The sequence below is a fragment of the Acinonyx jubatus genome, chromosome C1, assembly GCF_027475565.1.
Source record: "Acinonyx jubatus isolate Ajub_Pintada_27869175 chromosome C1, VMU_Ajub_asm_v1.0, whole genome shotgun sequence".
Classification (NCBI taxonomy): Eukaryota; Metazoa; Chordata; class Mammalia; order Carnivora; family Felidae; genus Acinonyx; species Acinonyx jubatus.
The window spans coordinates 151,656,278-151,684,266 of record NC_069381.1 but is presented as its reverse complement, the minus strand read 5'-3'; the positions used below and the strand labels follow the sequence as shown (position 1 = coordinate 151,684,266).

Below are 27,989 nucleotides of genomic sequence, written 5' to 3'. Positions count from 1 at the left end.
TAACTTTTATACAGTGCCTTTCAAATATGCCAATCCTTTCTTCTTTATTTCTACTCTGTGCCTTAGAGATTGTAAGTATTCCTACACCTTCATATATCATTCCTCTGCAGATGGTTTGCAAATGGTTCCTCAGCTTTTCTTGTATACTAGAAATTAATCTTTGAATGTTTCACCCCTGGCTCAAATTAAAAGGATAATTCCTTCTTCTCCCAAACCTTCTTTCATACTGATTTTCCTACATTTTGGTTTTTCTTATCATCTTTCCAGGCTTAACACCCAAAAGTTATTTTTGAATCCCTTTCCCCTTTCCTCTATATTCATTTTCCAACCTGTCAATGCTAGGAATTCTGCCATGGGCTTTTGTACCATTGGCCGGAGATTTCTGGTGAAAAGTGGATGCTTAATAAAGATCCACAGATGGATTTTTGATGGATGGATGGATGGTTTGATAGATGGACTGAGAGAAAAAGACATTAGACAATCATAATTTTGAAAAAAAAAAACAACTAAGAGGATAGGTATGCTGTAACAGGGAGATGAAATCCAATTCAAAGTGGGGGTACAACAGGGATAGGCCTTCATGATGTGATTTTTTTAAGCTCATATTTATAAGATAAGAAGTTGTTAATCAAATAAAAGGAAGGAGAAAAGCATTCCAGGCTGAGGGAATGGACTGTTCTCCTATGAGGTAGGAAGGAGCTAACTGCAACATGGGGAGAGGAGAGAAGAGCGAAAGATGATGAAGTGCCAGACTGGAGTGTTAGTTGAAGGCTTTTTGTTTTTTTTTTAAATCCCCCTTTGGCATATTTATAGCTTTTTTAGCAGGTGAATCATACGTTCATGCCAACTGCCTATTCCATATTTGAGATTTGAAAATTATGATTGAAATTGGGTCTTACAGCACATGTGATTAGAGATTTTATCCTACGAGCAAAGAAAGCTGTGGAAGAGATTTAACCAGGGAAGTGACACATTCTGATTTGAGCTTATAAAATACACTAGAACATTTCCATAACACAGTAAGTGTGGTCCAAAATTTTCACTGCCATAAAATGTACCTTTTTTATGATTAGGTTAATGAAGTGACCTGGATGAGCCTACCAGGACAGTAGAAGGAGTTCAGCCACAGCAGGGCCTGGCTCCCAGCCTCATTCAGCAACCACCTGTGGCAGCTGTCCAGTCTAGATTAAATATTGGTCAGGATGATTTTCGGTGCTGCAGCTTGGATTTCCAACATAGTAGCAGCAATATCAAGAATCTCTTGTTTTGCTGATACCATCTAGAGAAACTGAACTGAAAGAAAACCGGGGGAATGGAAGAAGCTCCTCATCTACTTCCCAAGATACGAGCTCCTGATATTTCCTCGATGAGCATTACCTTCTTCTCTTTGGCCTTCTCCACCAAAAGATGAGAACTTTATTATTTTTTAAGGTTTATTTGTTTATTTATTTATTTTGAGAAAGAGAGAGAGAGAGAATAAGTGGGAGAGGGCAAAGAGAGAATCCCAAGCAGACTCCCTGCTATGAGTGCAGAGCCCAACACAGGGCTTGATCCCATGAACCATGAGATCAAGACCTGAGCCGAAATCAAGAGTCAGCTGCTCAGCCAACTGAGCCACTCAGGTGCCCCCAAATATGAAAACGTTAGCCTGCTGTTTGGGAAAGGGGGAAGGATGGAGAATAGCAACCAATCACAAACTGCATTGTATTTAGTTTCTCTTAATTACTAGTGGGATGTCATGTGCTTTTATGGTAACACTCCAACTGTTATGTGGAAATTGGATTACAGGTGGTAGAAAGGTTTTTTAGTTAGCAAATCAGTAGGAGGCAATTGCAATAGCTCAAATGAGAGATGAAAGGTTCTTTTTTTTACCTTTTTCTAAAGTAATCTCTCTACCCAATGTGGAGCTCAAACTCATGACCCCAAGATCAAGCATTGTACACTCTACTTACTGAGCCAGTTAGGCACCCTGAGAGATGAAGTTTTCTTAAACTAAAGTGGCAGCAGCAGAAATGGAGGTAAGCAGACACATATGAGATATTGAGGAAGCAGAATCAACTGATTCAGTGATTGATTGGATGTCAGGTAGTAGAGGGTAAAGTGTCAAGAAAGACCTGTGATTGCCCAGATTTCTAACATGAAAAGAGAAGCATATGGTGGTTCAGAATACTGACATACTTGGAAGGAGAAAAATTCAGGAAAAGATCACGAGTTCAGTTTTGAACATATGTTTGAAGTCCTACGAGACAACTGAAGTAGATTTATTACTTAAGCAAATGGCTGTGCATGTCTAGAGCTCAAATGAATGGTTCTAACTAGAGGTAAAAATTTGGAACCTATTGCTGTGGAGATGGTAATTGAAGTGGTTAGAAAGAATATGATTGTATAGGGAAAGCAAGGTTAGATTAAAAAAGAAAAACAAAAGGACTAGCACCCAAGAATGAGAAAAATAGGGAGAATATGGTGGTCGGTCTAGATGCCATAAGAAGAAAGTGTCTCAAAATCGTATAAACACGAAACCATGCTGAAAGCTGTTCAGAGGTCAAGCAAAACAGAACAGAAAATGATCTGACCCATTGATTTGGACAGCAGGGTGACTTTAGCAAGTAGAGTTGTGTGGAAGAAGTCAGAGTCAAAACCAGACTGGAGTTATTTGCTAATTTATTGAGAAATTTTAAAATGCAAAGTGACATGTTTAATTTTATATAGTTGTTGGGATGTAAGCAGTAAGCCTAGATACTTCTTTGAAAAAGTTTTGTAGTACAGAAAAAAAAAGAGGCAAGACTATAGGTGAGAAGAAATTTTGTTTTTAAGATAGGATACATTTGAGACTATTGAGAGAAAAGGGTCAATAATGATGGAAGAAGTAATGACAGAAGATAGAGAAAAGATAGAAAATTTAAGATTCTTGAGGAAGTGGGAATAAGTGGCATTGAGAACACAAGAGAGGTTTGCCTTTGATCAGAGGAGGAAGAGTTCTAGTGTTGCCTAGGAGAGGAGGGGTGCAGATGATGGGGGTCTCACAGATTCTGTGCTTGGCAGTTCCCAAAGCCTTTAATACTCTGGGTTTAGACTCTTTTGTTAACCTCCAAACTGGTCACCCTGCACTGGACTCTTTCTACTCTACAACATTCAACACAAATTATGTATCACAAAGAACTACATCAATAATGTCATTTCTCCACTTGAACGTCTTTAGCGACTACAAAGAAGGACACTGAAGAAGATGTGCTGGATGTGAAGAGTTAGAACCAGGTCAAAACAGAGGACCTGGCCTTAGCTCAGCTATATGCTCATCAAAATCCCTTCACTCCTTTGTCCCTGTTTTCCAAACTCCTTTCTTTACACAACCTGGCTTCCCTAAGCCGTTGCCATTTCCATCGTGACACATCATCAATGATCAAGGTTCACTTCTTTACTTTCCTCCACAACTTACACCAATGACTCCCACAGAGAAGCCCTACAACACTCATTTGGTTCTTTACAGGTACTATTCATATTGCAGTTGAATTTCTCATGGTTTTACGCATGCCTTCTCACACAGGCACCATGTTTCCATTGGTAGGTGTATCTAAGAGAAAGTAGCAGAGTACCTTTTGCATTACACACACACATGCGCGCGCACACACACACACACACACACACAGATACGCAATATTTTGCAACAGTCATACAGAAAGGAAAACAGGAAACAAGGTAAGAAGTCTTTAGGAAGTCACTTCTGCTACATCATCATGCTAAAACTCACAGTCACATTTCCACAAGAATGTTCAACGAATATTCTCAATGGACATATGCTCAAAAGAAGCCATTTCAGAGAGTCAGAAAAATTGAGTCCAGTGCCCTAATTAATTGTTTGACTTCGGGCAAGTCACTTTCCCTTTGGGTCGCAGGGTCTTCATTTGTACAAAAAAAGTACATAGACCAAATAATCTCTCATTTTCCTTCTAGTTATAGTATTCTATAAATCTCTTTTTGAGAATGAGGCTGATTATGAGTGAAGAGGCATTTTAGGATTACAGAGATTGCGACCACAGAGTGATGATCTTACAATTCATAGTTCTTTCTTTGCATTTACTAGGGAAGGAAAAAAAGTACTGAGTGATATTTTCATTTTCTGTGAACCACATTGTCCTTCCTGGGGAAAGTCTACTATCACCTTTAGAATGTGAAGTGATTAAACCATAATACTCTTCAACTGCTTGCAATGTAAGGCAGTGTTTGATGATGAATGGTTACATAGATAGCCTCATAGTACCACCAAATATGAAAAAGTTGCTTTTAGATCAGACTCTAAGCATCAAACTAGTCCCACAAAGAAAAAAAAAAAATCCAATGCCCTTATTGTTAAATAATGACTCTAGTAACAACTACAATTATTTCACCCTTGCAACTGATAGCAATTTCTGTGGAAAATAATCAGCTAACATTTAACACAATTTCTTGGAAAAAAGCAGCACTCTCAAATAAATACATAAGACTCAGTTTACTAATTACATGAAGGATTAGAATGAATCATGAATCAATAAAAAGAGCTAAACCCTATTCATATATCCAGTAATAAATATTTAAGCACAGACTAGGATTCGTAATCATGTGGCTAAAAATTAAGGCCCTGCAGGATGCCTGAGTGGCTCAGTCAGCTGGGCGTCCGACTTCAGCTCAGGTCATGATCTTTTGGTCTGTGAGTTAGAGCCCCGCATCGGGCTCTGTGCTGACAGCTCAGAGCCTGGAGCCTGCTTCGGATTCTGTGCCTCCCTCTCCTTCTGCCCCTCCCCTGCTTGTGCTCTGTCTCTCTCTCAAAAATAAACATAAAATTAAAAAAATAAAAGAAATTAAGGCCCTGGACCAAGGTATCTATGTCCTGGCTCAAAAGGCAATAGGACCTGAAGGAAGAGGTCATTCTTATAGTGTGGTAGGCATAATAATGGCCTTCCAAAGATGCCCACATCCTAATTCCTGGAATGTGCGACTGTGTTACCTTATATGATAAAAGGGGCTTTGCTGATGGGATTAAATTAAACATTTTGAAATAAAGATTATTCTGGTGGTTCCAGTATATTCACAAGGGCCCTTAGAAGAGCAAGGCAGGACGGTCAGAGTCAGGAAGGTGATGTGCCAGTGGAACCAGAGGTCAGAGTTATGTGGGCTCATGAGAGAAGTACATTGTTTACCACAAACTGTTTTATTCTCCTTCTCCTGTATCAATTATATACCCAGCTTTTTTTTAAGTCAAAGAGCAAATGTAGAATTACGTGAATATATTTGTCTTACCCTTTAAATGACTCTGATAAGTCTTTTCATGATTTACTTTTAGGTAAACATACTAGTTTCCTCTTGCAGGTATCACAAATGAGCACAGACTCAGTGGATTATAAATACTGCTAAAGATTTTCATGGAAGTGGTATTTTTTTATTTTTCGTGTGTGTGTGCGCCTAAGTTTATTGTATAGAGTACCTAAAGTTCTCACAATGGTGGGTTCCCTCCATCTCAACAAATTCTTTAATCGTTCTTATAATATTGTGAATTAAAGCCTCCTCTAAGTGTTGCTAAATATAGAAACATGAGCTCCTCATATCCACTTATCACCAATAAATAATATGTAATTTTTTTCTGAATAGAAATATTCTATGTGACTTGTTTCAATAATACATGTTCACTTGGAATTTATTATTTAGAGACATAATTCAAAAATATATTATATCTTCAAATAAAAAATTATAACTCCTGGGGCACCTGGGTGGCTCAGTGTTAAGTTTCCGACTTTGTTAAGTGTTAAGTGTCCGACTTTGTTAAGTGTTAAGTGTCCGACAGTGTTAAGTGTCCGACTTTGGCTCAGGTCATGATCTCGCGGTTTGTGAGTTCGAGCCCCGTGTGGGGCTCTGTGCTGACAGCTCAGAGCCTTGAGCCTGCTTCAGATTCTGTGTCTCCTTCTCTCTCTGCCCCTCCCCCACTTGTGCTCTGTCTCTCTCTGTCTCTCAAAAATAAATAAATGTAAAAAAATTTTTTAATAAAAAAATAAAAAAATCTTATAACTCCTAATAAAGATATGTAATCTGTATAGAGCATTAATTGTGAAAATGCTTCCTGACAGTACATGGCTTTCTTGCATGACTAGATATGGAACTGATGTTAAAGCCTCACTTAGGCTCTAAATATACAGTGGAAATTATTTATTTTACTTTTTTCACTGAAACCACAAAATTAAACATTGTTAAATGTTAGCTGTTGGGAGAGTCTATGTAACAAATCACCCAAAGACAGGAGGCCTCTCTCATTTCCATGGAGCCAAGAGTCTCATGGAATCCATGAATTAGTAGCAGAAGAGCTGCAAGGAATTTGTTAGCCCCTTGAAAATGCAAGCAACTCTGTGTGTGTGTGTGTGTGTGTGTGTGTGTGTGTGTGTGTCCCTATGCACACATGTGGACCTATATTCTTAGGTCCTTACATTCTTATATAGCATAAATAAATGTCATCATTGCTTACAGCAGTCTGTAAAGAGAAATACTATCTCTCTGTAGGCAAGCTTCAGTAGGCAAAAGGTTAGATACTTATAGTTTCCATTCTTACCCCAATTACACCATCCCAGTTATACCTTGGTCAAATCATTGCATCGTTTATTGCCTCAAATGTTTACTTCTTAAAACAGAGTTAATGCTGATTTCCTTATGCCCCATATTACTCAAGGCTCCACTTGGAGACAGATGGAGGGAATAAATACCCAGGCCTCACTCTCTTCTCCCTCTGACCTCATGCCAGACCTCTTAGCAGCTGAACCTAACTGTAAGCCAGAGTGCAAAGTTACCTGGTGATATGCTCCACACAGCCTATCCTTGCACAGCAAAAAGAAGGGTGGAGATGGGGAGAGAGTAGATCCTGGGGAATGAGGCACGGTGAGTCAGAGCAAGCTATCCTGCACATGTCCTCAGGTATGAAGTTCTTAAAGCTACACGTACTAACACGGGGTCTTTACACTTGCTCTTTACCTCCTTCAGGTTCTGATCAAATGTCACCTCTATGGTGAGACCTCTTATCACCCTATTTGAAGTAGCAAGCTGCCTTACACCTGCCTTTGACTCGCCACCCCCTGTCCTGCTTGGAGTCTGATGGCAGCACTATCATCCTTACACAGACTGCAAACCTCACTTGCTTATATTTTTTTCATTATTGTCAGCCTCTCCCCACTAGACCGTAAGCTCCAAGAGAGCAGGAAATATTCTGATTCTGAGAACATTGCCTATCTTCAATGCCTGCATCGGCAATATCTGGTACCCAATAGGCACTCAACCTATCCTTAATAAATTAAGAAAATTCTTGTGCTGTGTTTTAAAAATGAAAACAGGCCTATTAATAACAAAATTGTAGTGTTATTCTTTTTTCAAAATCACTACAGATTACTACTGGTAGCTTTCACTATCTGAACTTTATCTCCCAAATATCTCCTTTTTTTGACAAAAGTGATTGCTGTCTCTGCTGAGCTTCAGAGGAGAGTATCTGCATCCCTTAGAGCAGTACACTCTCCCCATGTGTATCAGTTATTTGCATGCATATCTTATCAGCAAAACTGCATTCCAGGTTCTTCGAAGGAAGGATCTGTGATTTATGCAACGTCCATGCTCTACAGCGCGGAGCACAATCCACTGCCTGTAATGTGTTGAAGAGCATTAGCCCTGGAATCAGGGGCCCTGCATTCAATTCGTGCCTCCATGCTCACCATGAGACCCTGCCATTTAAGGTCTCTAAGCTACAGCATGGATAGCTACAAGGGTTAAATAAGATGATGCATTTAAACCATTAGCCAATAAATGCTCGATAAAGCATATCCATCATTACCTTAGTGAGTGTTCGGTGTCTGTTAAACAAATTAATGGCTGTAGTAAGATATGGAAGAATAAAATCCATACAAGATCAAATCTTCCCATGTCCTTGTTTAGTGATATATGGTGGGTCCTTTATGTAAACTAGAAAAGAAATCACTGTCTAGAGTGCAGACTCTTGGTTGCTCAGAATCAAATCCATTCTTACTTACTGTATGACCTTGACCAGGTATTTAACCTTTCTTTTTTTTCTTTTTATTTATTTTTTTAAATTGTTTAATATTTATTTTTGAGAGAGAGAGACAGACAGACAGACAGAGTGTGAGGGGAAGAGGGCAGACAGAGAGGGAGACACAGAATCCGAAGCAGGCTCCAGGCTCTGAGCTGACAGCACAGAGCCCGGAGCAGGGCTCGAACCCACGAACGGTGAGATCATGACCTGAGCTGAAGTCAGGTCATTATTTTTGAGACAGAGAGGGGCAGGGCATGAGCAGGGGAGGGGCAGAGAAAGAGGGGGAGACACAGAATCTGAAGCAGGCTCCACGCTCTGAGCTGTCAGCACAGAACCTGACACGGGGCTTGAACTCACAGACTGAGATCATGACCTGAGCTGAAGTCAGACACTTAACTGACTGAGCCACCCAGGCACCCCTGGGTATTTATCTTTTCTACCCTTGAGTTTTCTCACGTAATCCATTGAGAACAGAACTAGGGTGTAGTAAATGATTGATATCACTAATTACTATAGACACTAAAAGAGACACCAAACTGAAAAAAAAAAGTTTTATTTTAATCTGATAGGCTGTTAAACATTCAGAAAGTCTAGGAATTTAGTCTGCATGCTAATGATAAATAAAGAGCTATAATTAATTTTTTTTGCAGCCTCTTGTTACCACAGTCTTGTCTTTTCAAGATAGGACTAAACCATAGACATTTAGAGAAAATTACTTCAAAACAAGCAGTGTTCCAAAGAGGTAAGATATAACTTCAAAAATTCTTTTATGCATTTGTTAAAAGTAATCCTCAGAGCAGCTGTTATTAAAACTTTCTACATTTTATCACCCAACAGTGTTATTTCACAATCATTAATAATTAATCATAGGCCTCTGATTCATTCCTGTCCACTCTAAAAATAGAATACCATGAATAGGCTTAGAACCTTAGCAACAGAATATTGAGTATTCTATCAACCTAACCCAAGTACCTGCTCACATTCTGCAAACAGATCTGTCTCAGAATTGCTAAACTGGAAGGTATTTCATGGCAAAATCAGACCTATCTGTCCTATTTGCAGTGATTTCAAACTCATCTCCCTAAAAGCCTCAACATTTCTTCTGCTATTTGCCTGCTGGCACAGAACAACAGAGCTTGTGCTACCATTTGAGACTCTCAACATGGAGTCCATCAGACAGGAAGCCTACTATATCAGTACCAACCTGGCCAGCCACCTAATGGAGTTTCCGATGTCTACCATGGGACAGATATTTGAACGAGCTCTGAATGAGAAAATTGAATGAGAAAATGTCATTCATACGGGTAGCATCTAATCTTTACTTAAATTTTAATTTAATTTGTGCAATTTAGAGATAGGAGGGGCCAACATGGTGGAGAAGTAGGGGGATCCATACTTCCCGTGTCTCTCAAAGAAGTGTAGAAGCCAAAGGGCTTTGAACACCAGAGCCTGGGAGGAAAAGAGACTGAATCTACTAGGAAGAAAATGGGAAAGCTGGAAAAAAGATAAGTGGGTAACTGTGAAATGGGGGAGATAAAAACAAAGGCCACGTGGGTATGGAGCAGAGGGACCCCCTTCTGCGGAGAGACAAAGGGGAGAGAAAGAGCAGCTAGGGAAGTGTAGGACCATATCTGGACAGGAGAAAGATCTCGGACTGAGACTGAGAGGGCTCCGCTCTCTAACTGCAGAGCTTTCTTCGGACTGGGGCTGGCTCCCTCGGCACCTGGGGAAGAGGGGAGCGAAGCCTGCGTGTGGTGGTAGTTCAGGGGCTCAGTACGCAGTTGGAAAAAGTGGTTCCCTGCCTGGAGGGCTGCGAGATAGTACAAAGCCTGCCTGTGTCTGCCATCCCTGGGGGCTCCCGGCGAGGTCAGTGGCAGAGTCTACAGTAGGAGAAAGTGGTCTGCTCCCTGGGGTGCTGTGGGAAAAGATAAGGCCTGCCTGTATCTGCTTGTGTCTGTGAGGGCAGTGGCTCAGTCTGCAGTAGGAGAAGCTGGTCCTCCCTGAAGTGCCGCGGCACAGACAAAGCCAGCCAGGACCACATATAGGGCTGCACTGAGAGGTGCTTCCCCAGCGCAGAGCACATAGAGCAGGACTTTGAATCCTAGCCAAGTGTAGGGTCAGGGTAGTTGGTGGAGTGAGAAGAACCACCCCATCTGCACCTGCGGCACAGTGAGGATGACTCAAACAGAGGCCACTGGGTCTGGCTCTGTGGAGAAGAGACAGGGGGTTCCCCATTCCCCACCCCCGCCCCAACCACCACCACTAAGGCGGGGCCTCAGAGATCACTCCCAGGGCTCATAGTGGAGGTGGATCCAGATTACGCCAAACCACGCCCCCTTGCACTGGGTAACTGCGTATCCACCAGAGCGGCACAGACCCTGCAGACAGCTCCTCCCCACAAGCAATGCAGCATTGCCTGAGTTAACTCTAGGTCGATTCTGGATATATAGATATATTCTCCCTCCCCCCTTTTCTCCTCCTTATCTCTTCCCTCCCCTAGGCTGGTTACTCTGGTTATTGGTCTGTCTAAACAGACATATTTAATCCACTCTCTTGGTACATGTTCTACACCTCCATCTTTACACTCCTTTCTCTCTCTCTCTCTCTCTCTGGAATAATCAAGCCATAGAGTTTCTCTGGGTAACTTTCTCTTCGTTTTGTTTTCCCTGCCTCTTTCTTTCTTTTCTTTTCTCTCTCTCTGGATTAAGCCTTTTAGTCTCTCTGCCTAATCAATGTTTATTTTTTCTCCCCACCAACCCCCCTGTCATTTCTCTCTTTGCATGTGCTCTTCCATCAGCACCACCTCCACCCTCTTCTTTACTTGTAGTTGGTGTTTTGGGGTTTTTTGGTTTTAGTCTTTAGTTTTTTATTTTTGTGTATTTGTTTGTGTTATTTGTGTATTTGCGTGTATTTGTCGCCATTTTGTCTATCTGTTTTCCTTGACAGGGCTACTTCAAGGAACAAATCAAAGCACACCTGGTGGAGGGCCCAAAATATTACTACAAGTAAGGTAATAAATAACCAAAGTCACAACAACAGAGAGCAAGTAACAATCTCTGCAAAAAATCCTCCTGAAGGGCCAGGCCCTGGACAGTGTATGACCCTCCTTTAATATAGCAGTGCTCTCAGGTGCAGAGCACACAACAAGCTTTTAAAATGCATAAGGGACAGAAAATTAGCCAAAATGATGAAACAGAAGAATTCTCAAAAGAAATTCCAGGAAGTAGGACAGCCAACAAATTGATCAAAACCATTTTAAGCAATATAACTGAACAAGAATTTAGAATAATAGTCATAAAATTAATTGCTGGGCTTGGGAAAAGTATTGAGGACAGCAGAGAATCTATTGCTACAGAGATCAAGGGACTAAAAAATAGTCATGATGAATTAAAAATGCTATAATGAGGTGCAAAATAAAATGGAGGCAGCCACAGTGTGGATTGAAGAGGCAGAGGGGAGAATAGGTGAATTGGAAGATAAAATTATGGAAAAAGAGGCAGCTGAGAAAAAGAGAGATAAAAGAGTACGAGGGGAGAATTAGAGAACTAAGTGATGCAATCAAATGGAACAATATCTGTATCATAGGAATTCCAGAAGAAGAAGAGAGAGAAAAAGGGGCTGAAGGTATACTTGAACAAAGCATAGCTGAGAACTTCCCCAATCTGGGGAAGGAAACAGGCATTGAAATCCAGGAGGCACAGAGAACTCCCTTCAGGCATAACTTGAATCAATCTTCTGCAGGACATATCATAGTGAAACTGGCAAAAACACAAGGATAAAGAGAGAATTCTGAAAGCAGCTAGGAATAAACGGGCCTTAACATACAAAGGTAGACACATAAGAGTAGTAGCAGACCTATCTACTAAAACTTGGCAGACCAGAAAGGAATGGCAGAAAATCTTCAATGTGATGAATGGAAAAAATATGCAGCCGAGAATCCTTTATCCAGCAAGTCTGTCATTCAGAATAGAAGGAGTGATAAAGGTTTTCCCAAACAAAAACTGAAGGAATTCACCACCACTAAACCAGCCCTACAAGAGACCCTAAGGGGGACTCTGTGAGTGAAATGTTGCAAGGACCACAAAGTAGCAAAGACACACTATAAACATGAAAACTACAGATATCACAATGACTCTAAACCCGTATCTTTCAATAGTAACACTGAATGTAAATGGACTAAATGCTCCAACCAAAAGACACAGAGTATCAGAATGGATAAAAAAACAAGACCCATCTATCTGCTGTCTACAAGATACTCATTAAAAAAATTTTTTTAACATTTATTTATTTTTGAGAAACAGAGTGAGACAAAGTGTGAGCAGGAGAGGGGCAGAGAGAAAAGGAGACACAGAATCTGAAGCAGGCTACAGGCTCTGAGAGGTCCACACAGAGCCTGATGTGGGGCTCGAACCCACGAACTGTGAGATCATGACCTTAGCCGAAGTCAGACGCTCAACCGACTGAGCCACCCAGTAGCCCCAAGAGACTCATTTTAGACCTGAGGACACCTTCAGATTGAAAGTGAGGGGATGGAGAACTATCTATCACGCTACTAGAAGTCAAAAGAAAGCTGGAGGAGCAATACTTTGATATCAGACAAACTAGACTTTAAATTAAAGGCTGTAACAAGAGATGGGAAGAAGGGCATTATATAATAATTACAGGGTCTATCCATCAGGAAGAGCTAACAACTATAAATATCTATGCACTGATTTTGGAAGCCCCCAAATACATAAAACAATCACAAACGTAAGTAACCTTATTGATAAGAATGTGGTAATTGCAGGAGACTTTAATGCTCCACTTACAACAATGGATAGATCATCTAGACAGGGAATAAATAAACAAGGGCCCTGAATGATACATTGGATCAGATGGACTTAACAGATATATTTAGAACTCTGCATTCCAAAGCAACAGAATATACTTTCTTCTTGAGTGCACATGGAACATTCTTCAAGATAGATCACATACTGGGTCACAAAACATCCCTTAATAAGTATAAAAGAATTGAAATCATACCATGCACACTTTCAGATCACAATGCTATGAAACTTGAAATCAACCACAGGAAAAAGTCTGGAAAACCTCCAAACGCATGGAGGTTAAAGAACACCCTACTAAAGAATGAATGGGTCAACCAGGCAATTAGAGAAGAAATTAAAAGATATATGGAAACAAATGAAAATGAAAATACAACAATCCAAACCCTTTGGGATGCAACAAAGGCAGTCCAGAGAGGAAAATACATCGCAATCCAGGCCTATCTCAAGAAACAAGAATAATCCCAAATACAAAATCTAACAGCACACCTAGAGGAACTAGAAGCAGAACAGCAAAGACACCCCAAACTCAGCAGAAGAAGAGAAATAATAAAGATCAGAGCAAAAATAAACAATATAGAATCTAAAAAAAAACAAAAATCAAACAAAAAAAACCAGTAGAACAGATCAATGAAACCAAGAGTTGGTTTTTTGACAAAATAAACAAAATTGATAAACCTCTAGCCAGGCTTCTCAAAAAGAAAAGGGAGAGGACTCAAATAGATAAAATCACTAATTAAAATGGAATTATTACAACCAATCCCTCAGAAATACAAGCAATTGTCATGGAATACTATGAAAAATTATCTGCCAACAAACTGGACAACCTGGAAGAAATGGACAAATTCCTAAACACCCACACAATTCCAAAACTCAAACAGGAAGAAATAGAAAATTTGAACAGACCCATAACCAGTGAAGAAATTGAATCAGTTATGAAAAATCTCCCAACAAATAAGAGTCCAGGACCAGATGGCTTCCCTGGGGAATTCTACCAGACATTTAAAGCAGAGATAATACCTATCCTTCTCAAGCTGTTCCAAAAAATAGAAAGGGAAGGAAAACTTCCAGACTCATTCTATGAAGCCAGCATTACTTTGATTCCCAAACCAGACAGAGACCCAGAAAAAAAGAGAACTACAGGCCAATATCCCTGATGAATATGGATGCAAAAATTCTCAACAAGATACTAGCAAATTGAATTCAACAGCATATAAAAAGAATTCTTCACCAAGATCAAGTGGGGTTCATTCCTGGGCTGCGGACTGGTTTAATATTCACAAATCAACCAATGTGATACATCACATTGATAAAAGACAAGATAAGAGCTATATGATCCTGTCAATCAATGCAGAAAAAGCATTTGACAAAATTCAGCATCTTTTCTTAATAAAAACCCTTGAGAAAGTTGGGATAGAAGGAACATACTTAAACATCATAAAAGCCATTTATGAAAAGCCTGCAGCTAATATCATCCTCAATGGGGAAAAACTGAGAGCTTTCCCCCTGAGATCAGGAACACGATAGGGATGTCCACTCTCACCACTGTTGTTTAGCATAGTGTTGGAAGTTCTAGCCTCAGCAATCAAACAAAATGAAATCAAAGGCATCAAAATTGGCAAGGATGAAGTCAAGTTTTCACTTTTTGCAGATGACATGATACTGTACATGGAAAACTCGATAGACTCCACCAAAAGTCTGCTAGAACTGATACATGAATTCAGCAAGGTTGTAGGATACAAAATTAATGTACAGAAATCAGTTGCATTCTTATACACTAACAATGAAGCAACAGAAAGACAAATAAAGAAACTGATCCCATTCACAATTGCACCAAGAAGCATAAAATACCTAGCAATAAATCTAACCAAAGATGTAAAAGATCTGTATGCTGAAAACTATAGAAAGCTTATGAAGGAAATTGAAGAAGATATAAAGAAATGGAAAAACATTCTGTGCTCACGGATTGGAAGAATAAATATTTATAAAATGTCAATACTACCCAAAGCTATCTACACATTCAATGCAATCCCAATCAAAATTGTACCAGCATTCTTCTTGAAGCTAGAACAAGGAATCCTAAAATTTGTATGGAACCACAAAAGACCCCAAATAGCCAAAGTAATTTTGAAGAAGACCAAAGCAGGAGGCATCACAATCCCAGACTTTAGCCTCTACTACAAAGCTGTAATCATCAAGACAGCATGGTATTGGCACAAAAACAGACACATAGACCAATGGAATAGAATAGAAACCCCAGAACTAGGCCCACAAATGTATGGCCAACTCATCTTTGACAAAGCAGGAAAGAACATCCAATGGAAAAAAGACAGTCTCTTCAACAAATGGTGCTGGGAGAACTGGACAGCAACATGCAGAAGGTTGAAACTAGACCACTTTCTCACACCAGTCACAAAAACAAACTCAAAATGGATAAAGGACCTGAATGTGAGACAGGAAACCATCAAAACCCTAGAGGAGAAAGCAGGAAAAAACCTCTCTGACCTCAACTGCAGCAATTTTTTACTTGACAAATCCCCAAGGGCAAGGGAATTAAAAGCAAAAATGAACTATTGGGACCTCATGAAGATAAAAAGCTTCTGCACAGCAAAGGAAATAATCAACAAAACTAAAAGGCAACCGATGGAATGGGAAAAGATATTTGCAAATGATATATCAGACAAAGGGCTAGTATCCAAAATCGATAAAGAGCTCACCAAACTCTACACCCGAAAAACAAATAATCCAGTGGAGAAATGGGCAGAAAACATGAATAGACACTTCTCTAAAGAAGACATCTAGGTGGTCAACAGGCACATGAAAAGATGCTCAACGTCACTCCTCATCAGGGAAATACAAATCAAAACCACACTCAAATATCACCTCACGCCAGTCAGAGTGGCTAAAATGAACAAATCAGGAGACTATATATAGATGCTGGAGAAGATGGAGAAACAGGAACCCTCTTGCACTGTTGGTGGGAATGCAAACTGGTGCAGCCACTCTGGAAAACTATGTGGAGTTTCCTCAAAAAATTAAAAACAGACCTACCCTATGACCCAGCAATAGCACTGCTAGGAATTTACCCAAGGGATACAGGAGTGCTGATACATAGGGGCACTTGTACCCCAATGTTTATAGCAGCACTCTCAACAATAGCTACATTATGGAAAGAGCCAAAATGTCCATCAACTGACGAATGGATAAAGAAGATGTGTTTATGTATACAATGGACTACTCCTTGGCAATGAGAAAGAATGAAATCTGGCCCTTTGTAGCAACATGGATGGAACTGGAGAGTGTTAGGCTAAGTGAAATAAGTCAGGCAGAGAAAGACAGCTACCATATGTTTTCACTCTTATGTGGATCCTGAGAAACTTAACAGAACACCAGGGGGGAGGGGAAGGGGGGAAAAGTTAAAAGTTACAGAGAGGGAAGGAGGCAAACCATAAGAAACTCTTAAATACTGAGAACTGAGGGTTAATGGGGGGTGGGGGAGAGGGGAAAGTGGGTGATGGGCATTGAGGAGGGCACCTGTCGGGATGAGCACTGGGTGTTGTATGGAAACCAATTTGACAATAAATTATATATAAAAAATAATAATTTGTGCAATTTATAAATAAACAGTGTAAAGTACTATTCTATATAATTTACAACCATGAGTTCATTTAATCTTCATAACAACCCAATGGGGAAACCAATGCAAAAGTTAAGTTTGTTTCTAAGAGTCACATATCTAATAAATGGACGATCCAGAATTGAAACTCAGGCAGCTGAGTCCTGAATCCGAGAAACCAAAGGCTTAAGCAATCCAAAACAAACAAACCAACCAACCAATAAAGAAAAAAAACAGTAAACCACAGGTCTGGTTAATATATTTCTTTTTTTTTTTTTATAAAAAAGTATCAAATTTATTTCAATATCTAGTTCCATTTTTAAACTAAAGCTGGTGGACAATTTTTTGTAATTTAAAATTTATTATCAGAGGGGAGGAAAACATTAATAAGCTATCATATACTGACAGCAAATAAAATTACTGCACTATGCATTTATAAAAGCCTGTTTAATAGTAAAAAGTCCCAGTTATCTACTTAAGGAAAGATCCTTTAGCTCTTTATTTCTAATTTTAACACGTATCTCATTTTGACACAATTTACCTTTTTCATCCAATTACTGGTATGATGACCAAAATTTTTCCAAATGTTAAACCTTTCTTTACCACTTATGAGTTATGACTTAACTATTACTTTTTAAGAATTCCTTAAAAGAAATTTGAAATTTTAATTTTCACCATGAATTTTCTGATGAACCTGTTTCATCAGAAAGCAGAATATCACTACTAGGTAAGTTAAAACAAAGAATGGAATAAAAACACAAAAATGGCATCTATATAATGAGCAAATTATCTGATAAGACATTTTAACTACTTCACATTTCTACTTAGCACAAGAAAGAGTAAATTGGTTGCAAGGTAACACAAGGTTTGGCATTTTTACTGCAAGCTTTAAATCATAGTGTTATTCTACTCAACAAGACATCTCTAAGAAAATTGCAGTGTTCATAAGTACAAAAACTGTTATATCTGGTAGGTGGTATTCTATATAGTCAATAAGAGAATTCTTTATAAAATTAGATTTTAAAAAATGCAGAATGTCTGATAATTATCTCAAAGGTTAAAATGAGAAAATGCAGAACACCAAAAGTCATTAGTTAATATGTGGCTTTGAGAAAGCCAGAAATGATTCTATTCCAAGGAATAAGCAATAATGATAAAAGATATAATTAATATACTATATGCCTTTTAAGCCAAAGCGCACTTTTCACCTCAGGACAGTTTTGATTTTTACATTCTTAACTCCTTTCGTCCAGAAAGGGCCCCATTCTAAGCCATTATTTGAAAAGAATTCATAATGTATAGTCATTTCTCTCCACAGGATGTTTTCATTTCAGTACATAAGCTGCAAAATGGCAAATGACTAAGTCAGTTATAAAGAATTTATAGAATAAATGCCAATTTACAATAACTGTCGACAGACTTCTACACCAAAGCCTAAAAGTTGCAGTAGTAGAGGTCACAGCTAACATGATCCTTCCATGTGCTCAGACTTCATTGACTACAAATTACTGTCATAAAAATCAGAAAAGAAACCTCAGTGGGTCCTTCCAAAGCTGCTTAATTTTCCAAGTGATTTTTCTCTGGTTATAGAGCCTGTTCATTCCTTCGATCCTTCTTTAGTCATTTAGCTTTTGCAATATTTTCTTGACGTTTTTGTTTCTTCTTTTGTTCCTTTTCCCTGGCTTCAATCATCTTGGCCAATTTCCAGGACAGTATAGCACTTGCTAGAAACAATGGAGTAAGGGCCAAAATAACCATTGTAAGGAAGCCATATGGGTCCTTTGCAGCCCATTCCACAACGTACTCGGCCCAAGCCTTTATATCAAACATCTTGGTAGCGTCTTATGCTTGAGTAGTTATTTCCAACTTTGTCCTGCGATTATTAGTGAGCCAATTACAATTTCAGATGACCCTTGCTTGTCTTCTTCTTTAGCTCTACCATATACTTGTGAGAGAAGATTTAAATTCTATATCCTCCAGGTCGGAAGCCCGGTTCATAAATTTCTGTATAGCTCTTGGCTTTACAGCAGGACAAATACGGGCATGGATTTGAGGTGTGATTAATGTGAGTGTATATATGTTCCTTAACTTAGTTTCAGAATATTCAACTTACCAAGTGATAGTCTATGTATGGATTTCACTAATATGAAAGAGTTCAAAGAGTTAAACACAAAGATGTATAGCATAGTCTGATATAAAGCAGCAGAGGCAACAATTGAGAAGAATCAAAACTTCCATTAAAAAAAAAAAGTTTATTTATTTGAGAGATTGAGAGAGAGACAGAGAGCAAGCAGGGGAGGGGCAGAAAGAGAGGGAGATACAGAATCCAAAGCAGGCTCCAGGCTCCGAGCTGTCAGCACAGAGCCCAATATGGGACTCAAACCCACGAACTGTGAGATCGTGACCTGAGATGAAGTCAGACGCTTAACCGATTGAGCCATCCAGGTGCCCCAAGAAGATTCAAAACTTTAAAACAAGTAGTCCCAGGCTCAGCCAAGAGTAGAGAACAGTGTTTCCTTTTTTTACCCCCATGAAAAAGTAGTCACTTGCTCTTTCTCCAACAGACGGATGATAGATAGATGGCCAGGTAGAAGATAAACAGATAACACACAGATGACCCTTACTTCCTCATGCCACCCAGATTTCTCTTCTGTTCTTTTTCTCTCCCCCAAATGGGATAACTTCAAGCCTGAGTTCATGAATGTCTCTCTGGATACCTGCAGTATCTGAATAGCAGCCATGAACCACAAGTGGCCACATAAATTAATTAAAATAAGCAAGTTAAAAATTGAGTTCCTCAGTCCATTCACTACATGTGGCTAGTAGCCACTGACAGCACAGATATGGGAAATGCTCACCACCATAAAAACTTCTGCTCTAGAAAAAGACAGGAGCCACTGTCAGTTCTGTCCCCTGAAAGTGGTACTGACGCATCTTTTCTGATTTACTCTATTTTTGTGTCATCACAGAGCTACACAATTAAGTTTAAGAAACCATCTACTATAAACATTGAAATTATTTGGCAACATTTACTTTATCAGACATTTCGTTCAGTCTGCCAACATTCCCTGATCAAAATCATTGGCAAGATTCTGTGGATTTTTTTTGCCTTGCATGACATCCTTCCAAGTAGCTAGAAGTAGAGAGTTTAATATATGTACTTCTTTTAATCAAAGAAAATACAACGCATAGCTGATTGTTTTCTTTACCTAAAAGTTTCATCTAACGTCATGCATTACTAGGAAAACATCACCTTTACCATTTTGTCTATCCTGATATGTGCTCGCCTCACCTTGTCTTTCAGAATTGTATCCAAATGCATCAAACAATTTCTGTATTTAATTTCCATAATATTGTATCCTTATTAGACTGGCAACAATTAAGCCACTGAGTCAGCAACTAATAAAATTTAGACATGATCATTTTTCCGTAAATATGGGAAGAGTTCCTCCATAATCTCTTTTGCTAAAGTAAAGTGAATTATAATATCTGTTCATATTTTCCTCCATCAGATACTTACTTATCACTTACTATATGCCTGGTAATGTATTAAATGTGCCCTCAAAGTTCTTACAATACAATTAAGCTAAAATTACTAAAATAAAAAAGTGGTATCTGTTGCCCTTTGAGTTCCCATAGGATGAAGATGCCTGCCTAAATTCAAATCTCTGCTCACTTTCTCCCAAAACTACACAGATACAAAAAGGGAGCAAATAAAACCATCCATCATCCATGCTTACAGAATAACTGGGAGACAAAGATTATGACAAATTGCAACTTATATGTAAGTAGGGTAGAAGCATCCAAAGCTGGAGAACCACTCTAAGGCTGGGGCCACAGCAAAAACAAGGAGGTGAGAGTGGGATACAGAAGCAACAGAACCCACCAAGATATAACATCACTTTCAGAAGAAGAAAGTTCCAGCAGGCCTGGAAGAATGCCAGAACAGAGATAAGACCTGCTGGATCAGAGCACTGGCTCTGAGAGAATTGAAGACAAGGGGCAGAAAAGTGCACAGGAGCGGATGCAGCAGTCCTGGAAGAGGTATGGCCTCTGGGGGAAGGGAGGGCACTTGGCCCCCCGGGGGCATCCCTTGGAGGCCAGGTGGTAAAGAGAAAGTAGCAACAAGTGTTCAAATTAAGGAAAACTAAGAAACCAAAGAGAATCAGGACCAGAAGACACACCAACTTGCTTCTCTGTGGAGAGAAAATTGTACTTTTGGTCCAACAGAATAAGGCATTCTCAAACCAGAAATGTTAGTGAACCGCTCAAATCTCTCACCTCTGCACAGGGAATCAAGGTGATACAACGTAACTTTAAACCTGTAACAGTCCAGAGAACACAGTCCTCATGAACCTTCCCTTAGGAATCTACTAGAGGGTGAGCTTCATCCAGCCAGATATGAGCTGAGAAATTTCAGCAAAAAGACCTTTGGTGAGCACTGAAGATATTCAACATCTATACTTAATTGCAGATTTAGGACTACAATAAAGGTGGGGGAAAAGATTAAAGATAGAATATACCTGTTACATATTCTGCCAGAATTTAAAAATGTAACTAAAGACATGGGAGGAGAAAAAAAGGGGAAAAAAGGGAAAAAAATGAAACACATTTTACTGTGTTTACACAGTTTACACAGTTTTACTATGTTTACATTTACTGAATACTGAATAGTGAAAAGAGGATATTGTTTTAAGCTGACAAATCAGTTAGCAGAAGCCTAAAAAAGGAATTAAAGGGACTAAGGTAATAAACATAATCATTAGGAAAAAAAAAGAAATGTTCCTAAACCAAATTAAATACTCTTTCTACTCCAGACCCCTGAAAAAAGAAAGGCAAGGAAACAGACCACATGGTGAAACATAGTATCTATAACAATATATACAGTAAATATAAAAAAATATGGGGCGCCTGGGTGGCGCAGTCGGTTAAGCGTCCGACTTCAGCCAGGTCACGATCTCGCGGTCCGTGAGTTCGAGCCCCGCATCAGGCTCTGGGCTGATGGCTCAGAGCCTGGAGCCTGTTTCCGATTCTGTGTCTCCCTCTCTCTCTGCCCCTCCCCCGTTCATGCTCGGTCTCTCTCTGTCCCAAAAGTAAATAAAAACGTTGAAAAAAAATAATAAGAGTTGATTATTGATGTGACCAAACATATTAGTCACATTAATATATATAAATAAGCTTGATTAACTTGTTAAAGAGATTTTCAGATTGACTCGCAAAGTAAAGCCCAACTCTATGCTACATACCATCAACATACTTAAAGAGGTTCAGGAATGTTAAAAATAAAGAGTTGGACAAAGTTTTATCAGGCAAATATAAGTAATAAAAATGTAGGGTGCCCTAGGATCCTTGCAACCCCGCTGGCATGTCTCAGGCTGACTTTGACAAAGCTGGTGAGGATGCTAAACACCCAAGACCAAGTCAGCAGATAATGAGATGACGTTCCCCTACAGCCGCTACAAATAAACAACTGCAGATGACACAAACAGCGTGGCCTGGGCTGTCGGATCTCAAAGGGGAGGCCAGGTGGGATGCCTGGAATCAGCTAAAAGGGACTTCCAAGGAAGATGCCATTAAAGCTTACAACAACAAAGTAGAAGATCTAAAGAAAAAATATGGAATATAAGCCACTGGATTTGGCTGTCAGCCAGTGCATTTCATTTAAACTAATACAATGCCTTGTTTTTCTACTACTGCAGACGACATGAACTAATGAAAATAACCAGTTAACCTAGATCCTGAAGACTGTACAGAATATGGCTCTAACAGAGTAGAGCTGAAATGGTTATTGACCTTTGTTGAGTAGTTTTTATCTGTAGATCTAAGATGCACCTGTTTCAGTAAGCAAAAAAAAAAAATTAATAAAAATAAATTAATGCAGGGTTGATATCTTGATATTGGACGAAGTATAAATCATCACAAAAAACATTAAATGAAACAAGGAAAGACATGTTAAAATGATAAAGGTCATGCTTCATAACAAAGATAGTATTTTTAAATAGCCATAAACACTACCACCACATTTATAAAACAGAAAGTCCAGGAAATGCCAGGAGAGACAGTTAGAAACAAAATAATAATAGAAGACTTGAATGTATCAATCCCAGACCAAGAAAATCAAGTGAATAAAAATAAAGGAAGGATATAAAACACTTTTCACACCATGAATAAGGGTGATCTTATGAAGCTATATTGAATTTTACCACCAATAACAATTTACAATACCTTTTTCTCAAAGGCATATGGAAGATTCACATAAATTAATCATGTTATATCACATAGAAAACCTCATTTTCATAATACAGACATAATTCAAATGACATTCTCTGATTAGAGTATAATATTAATAGAAATTAATAACAACATTTCTAAAGTGTCTTTTCTAGCTGAAAATGTAAAACTTGCTACTGAACAACTCTAGTAAAGGAAAAATGCTAAATTAAGTTTCAGAATTTCTTTGAAAAATCATGATAATTAAAACAGAATGTATGGGATATGATTAAAGCTGCGACTAAAGAGGAATTCATAGCCTTAAACACTTACATCAATAAAAATAAAGAATGAAAAGAAATGAATTAAAATCCCAACCTGAAGTCCTTGGGAAAAACAAAGACACAAACGTTGTAAAGCACAAGAAAGGAAATGGTAAAAATAAAGCAGAAATTAACTATCAGAAAAATATTAGAATTAATAAGTTAAAATGCTGTTTCTTAGGAGTGGAAATCACTTGGTAACTTATTTAGGGATAAAAAGCAGAGGCGGGGAGGCGTGCCTGGGTAGCACAGTCGTTTAAGCGGTTAAGCATCCGACTCTTGATCTCGGTCCAGGTCATGATCTCACAGTTTGTGAGTTCAAGCCCTGCATCAGGCTCATGGTGCAGAGCCTGCTTGGGATTCTGCCTCTCCCTCTGTCTGTCTCTCCCCTGCTTGTGGTCTCTCTCTCTCAAAATAAATAAACTTAAAAAAAAAATGTTTTTACAGGGTGGGGGGGAAGCATAATACACACAATAAGAAATAATCACTGAAAGAGAAGTAGTTAAAACACTAAAGAGACTATTTTGTACAGTTCTATGCAAATAATACAGAGATGAAATAGTAATTTCCCAGTAAGTTTAATTGATCAAAATTGATCCCATTAAATATAGGTGGCTTAAGTACACTAACTTCCATGGGGAAAAAAAATTAGAAAAAATTATAAAAACCCCACCTCCTTAAAAAGGCCTCAGGCCCAAATGGCCTCACAGGAGAGTTCTACCAAACCTACAAATACCAGATAATTCTAATTATGCTTAAATTCTTCCAGAACATAGAAAAAGAAAGAATACTTCCAAACTTTTTTTTTTTTAAATAAAGCAAGTAGAACAGGGCTAATTAAGCCTAATGAAGATACCAGAAAAGCATAGTTGAATTGCTTACCACTACAAACATAAGACATTAGACATTGTTCGTTCCCAGCCCCAAGGCTGGGGAAGGGATTAGTAATGGAGAGCCCTGAGGTCAGCTGCCCACAAGCACTAGGTATCTACACTGCCCTTGTTTGCCCTGCTGGGGATAACCTGAACCAGGTGTCAGTTGCTGCAGGCACAGGGCCAGCCTGGCCTTGCAAATTCCAAAGGAAATGAAGGGAGAAGATTTTTTTTAAATGTGTTCTTTATTTTTGAGAGAGAGACACACACACACAGAGCGTGAGTGGAGGAGGGGCAGAGAGAGAGAGGCAGACACAGAATCCGAAGCAGGCTCCAGGCTGTGAGCTGTCAGCACAGAGCCCGATGCGGGGCTCAAACCCCTGAACTGTGAGATCATGACCTGAGCTGCAGCCAGATGCTTAACTGACTGAGCCACCCAGACGCCCCAAGGGAGAAGTTTTTACTTTAGCCTCCTACAACCAGGCTGAGCTGCCTCCTGCCCCAGGCCAGTGCTACGGTTCCACATGGGTTCAAACCACTCTCTCTCCCTCATCCGTCAACTCAGGGGTTTCTCATGGTTTCCTCCATTTTTCCCTCCCTTGTTCCTCTGGGGTGGATTTGAGAAGGGGGAGGGGAAGAGCCAGCAGTCCCACTAGGTCCACCTCTTGGGCGGAACTGAGCTCCAGCAGAGAAAGGACATTTGATGGGTTTGACTAAAACTCAGAATTCTTGAAAGGATGTGCTGGAAGATAAAGCTAGCAAGTAACTTCAAAATTATGAAGGCAGCGAATGATCTGATTTGGGCTCTAAACTAGATTTGGTAGATCCCTGAATGTTTTCCAGCAAAGGAAGACTTATTAAAACAGTGTTATAGAAAGATCAATCCAGTGATAACCATTTAGGGGGATGTTGCAGTATCTAGAGTCCCATCCTAGTCAAAGTACAGGCCCCAAGCCAACAGCATCGGCCTCACCGGCATCACCAGGAACTTGTTACAATGCAGACTCCCAGAACTATGGAGTCAGAGTCTGCGTTTTAATAAAATCTTCAGGAAATTTATGTGTACATTAAAGTATGAGAAGCAGTGCCTTAGGCATCATAAAATACCAGCTGAGAAAAGAAGAGTTGGATGCAGGAAAAATTGTATTTCAAAGATCGGGGTAAGGTTAGAGAAGACAGTAAGGTTTCAAGATTGGGTCGCAGGGAGTGTATGAGACCTGGCCCCAAGAACAAATTCATAATGACGTTGACTACGGTTAATGGCTTACAGCTGCATCACCACCAATTTTCAAAATAATCTAAATTGTTAAATCATAGTAATATTTCAATTTGGAAAAAAATCATTAGAAATCCTGCTATTACTCTTTTGACTCTCGAAGATTTTACATGGCTTATGTTTTTAATGAAACTATCCATCTGATTTTCCATTTTCTTTCTTACAGTGTGGTAGATTTAGAGTCTTTCCCCAAAGTTCCCTTTGTCACTAACCTGGGCATTTTTCCAAGCCCAAAGATAGTAGTGAAAATTATAGGCTCTTCCTACATACTTTTCTTTTTTAAGCAACTAGAACTGGGTTCCATATTAGCAAGCCTCAATCTTTCCCTATTTGTAGAGGTTTTTTTTAAACATCTCCTTTTTTTTTAAGCACCTTCACAGTCCTGATCAAAACACAGAAGACTTCTTCAAAAGGAGCTAAATTCATTAGTGTGCAATTAACGGAGTTGGTTTATATGGCTTATATAATTTCTTACTGAACATGCATGCAGCTTTGTAAATATCATGATAGAGAAATTTGAAAGCATCTTAAACAGTCAAGTGTTGAAAGAGCTACTCATTAATACAGAATGTCAATTTAGTTAATATAATATAAATAATATAGAAATAACAATATAGAAATAGAAATCATAATCAAGATAAAATGAGTCCCTCTGTGAAATACAAATGTACCACATCACCCTCAGCATGTTTTACCTCTCTGTTAAAGTTAAAATTAAGAAAATGCAGTTGTCTTCAGTAACAATCTGGCTCATTAAAAGACTAATATGTCTTTTAATAATAAAATAAAAATAAAAGTATTAAAAATAAAAGTATTAAAAATAAAAGTACTCTTCATTAATTGGAATATATCACATATACAAATATAAGCAAAGAAGCGTATCACCTTCAGATTAGCAATGATTTAAAAAAAAGTCTCAGTGCTGACAAGGATGCAACAAAATAGGTACTATTTACATCAAAGCTGGGAGTCTAAATTACCACAAACATTTTAGAAAGAAATAAAAAATTATCTGTTAAAATGAAAATGTCACGTACTTTTGACCCAGGAATCCTATTTTACTTTTAATATAGCTAACAACAACAACAAAAAAAAGCATCATTGTAGTGGTATTTCTATAGTGATGTTTATTGTAGTAGTATTTATAGTGATAAAAATAAAAACTGAACAATCAGCCCTCTGACACCCTCTCAATCTGAATAGATACCAGCCCTCCAGCTGTAAACATCTGTTGGAAACTGATAAATATCAGCTGTTTTTAAAGTTTAAATATGTTGACTCATTATATCTTTAAAAGAGTTCAAATATTTTACGTCAAAATGTTACACTACACGAAATCTAATATCCCACTAATGAATTTACCTTTGACAAACGATTCGGTTGTCCCTAAGAGCCAGCTGCTAATGGATATGGCATCATAATATTTATGTGACAAAAAATAATACTAACAGTAGAATTTAACTGATTTATAAAACAAACTGTTTTCACATACAGAACAAGAAATATATATATCTACAGATATTTATTAAATGCCTCCTACTTCCCAGATACTCCCCTACATTCTGAGCATGCTGCAAAACAGATTTGATGCTGGCTTTCAAGGAGCTCATGATCATGAGCAAGACAGACATCAATCAAATAAACAAACAGGTATGTACACAATTAGAAATTGTGAACAGGATGCTATAAAGAAAATAATAAGGAGGGGTTTCATTCTATAGATTAGGAAGTTGGGAATGTGCACTCTGGGAAAATGACATTTCATCTATTAGGGTTGAGAAGTCAGCCTTACAAATGTAGGGAACAAGTCCTCCAGGCAAGTCAAGAAGTCTCTTATTTATTTATGAGACTGGCTTATTTTTTTAAAAATGAATCACAATGTCTAATTGGTACTTCATTAAAGCTCAATATTTACTTATTGAATCCAACCATGGATGCATGCTATTCCGTCTCTCTTAGCAAAGGGCTATGTGTTGAATTTTGGCACAATGGGGCACGTGAGAAAAGCTAAAATATTTTGAAAGTGAGTACCACATATTTATTTGCAACTAACACACCGATTATAAAAGGCCTAAGGCATACACACAAAAATTGACATAATTAAACATATATGCAATTAACCCTTTATAGAGCTGTGTTTTTATGGCTCCTGTCTCTTCTTTCTACGTGTCCATAATAGTCATAGTTCAAAACCTTACTCTCCATATCATCTCTAACTATATGGATTTCCATCTGGGAGAAAGACTTGTGAGGGGTCATAGAGGTCTGAATCAGAATGAATGAGGATCCTGTTGAAAAGTATTCCCCGGTTCTAGGGAGTAGATCCTTTTTCCCTTCCCTATTTAAGAATAAATAAGGTTTTATGATCACTGTCATGGAACTCAGTTCAACAAGTAGAGCATTCATTGTGTACATCCCCATACCATACCCAGCTCTGTAGGGGAATCCAAAAGCATGTTTTGTTTTGTTTTTGTTTTATTTGAGAGAGAGAGAGAGAGAGAGAGAGAGAGAGAGTGTGTGTGTGTGTGTGTGTGTGTGTGTGTGTGTGTGTGTGCTTGACATCAGGGGAGGGGCAGAAGGAGAGGGAGAGAGAATGTTAAGCAGGCTCCATGCTCAGAGACTGTGAGCTCATATCTTGAGCCGAAACCAAGAGCTGGATGCTTAACCAACTAACCCATCCAGGCGTCCCCCACAGCATGTTTATTCTCAGCTCACTACAAGACATGTTCCATGGATCTTTGGAATCTGGCCTTCTAGTTACATTATTCAAGTGTTACTTTTCCTCTCAGACCTATTGTTAGCTAAGCTCTTTTGACCAC

The 27,989-nt window shown here is 38.8% G+C and overlaps 1 protein-coding gene and 1 pseudogene across 1 annotated transcript; one reads left to right on the top strand and one right to left on the bottom strand.

Annotated features, from left to right (window-relative positions):
* Nucleotides 1-16,750: 16,750 nt before the first annotated feature.
* On the bottom strand, nucleotides 16,751-18,493 carry LOC106982878 (small integral membrane protein 15-like). Its single transcript, XM_015081049.3, has one exon. The coding sequence runs from the start codon at nucleotides 18,317-18,319 to the stop codon at nucleotides 18,110-18,112; it is 210 nt and encodes a 69-aa protein (XP_014936535.1). The 5' UTR covers nucleotides 18,320-18,493; the 3' UTR covers nucleotides 16,751-18,109.
* A 3,361-nt stretch (nucleotides 18,494-21,854) lies between these two features.
* LOC106982882 (acyl-CoA-binding protein-like) lies at nucleotides 21,855-22,131 on the top strand (annotated as a pseudogene).
* The last annotated feature ends 5,858 nt before the right edge of the window (nucleotides 22,132-27,989 follow it).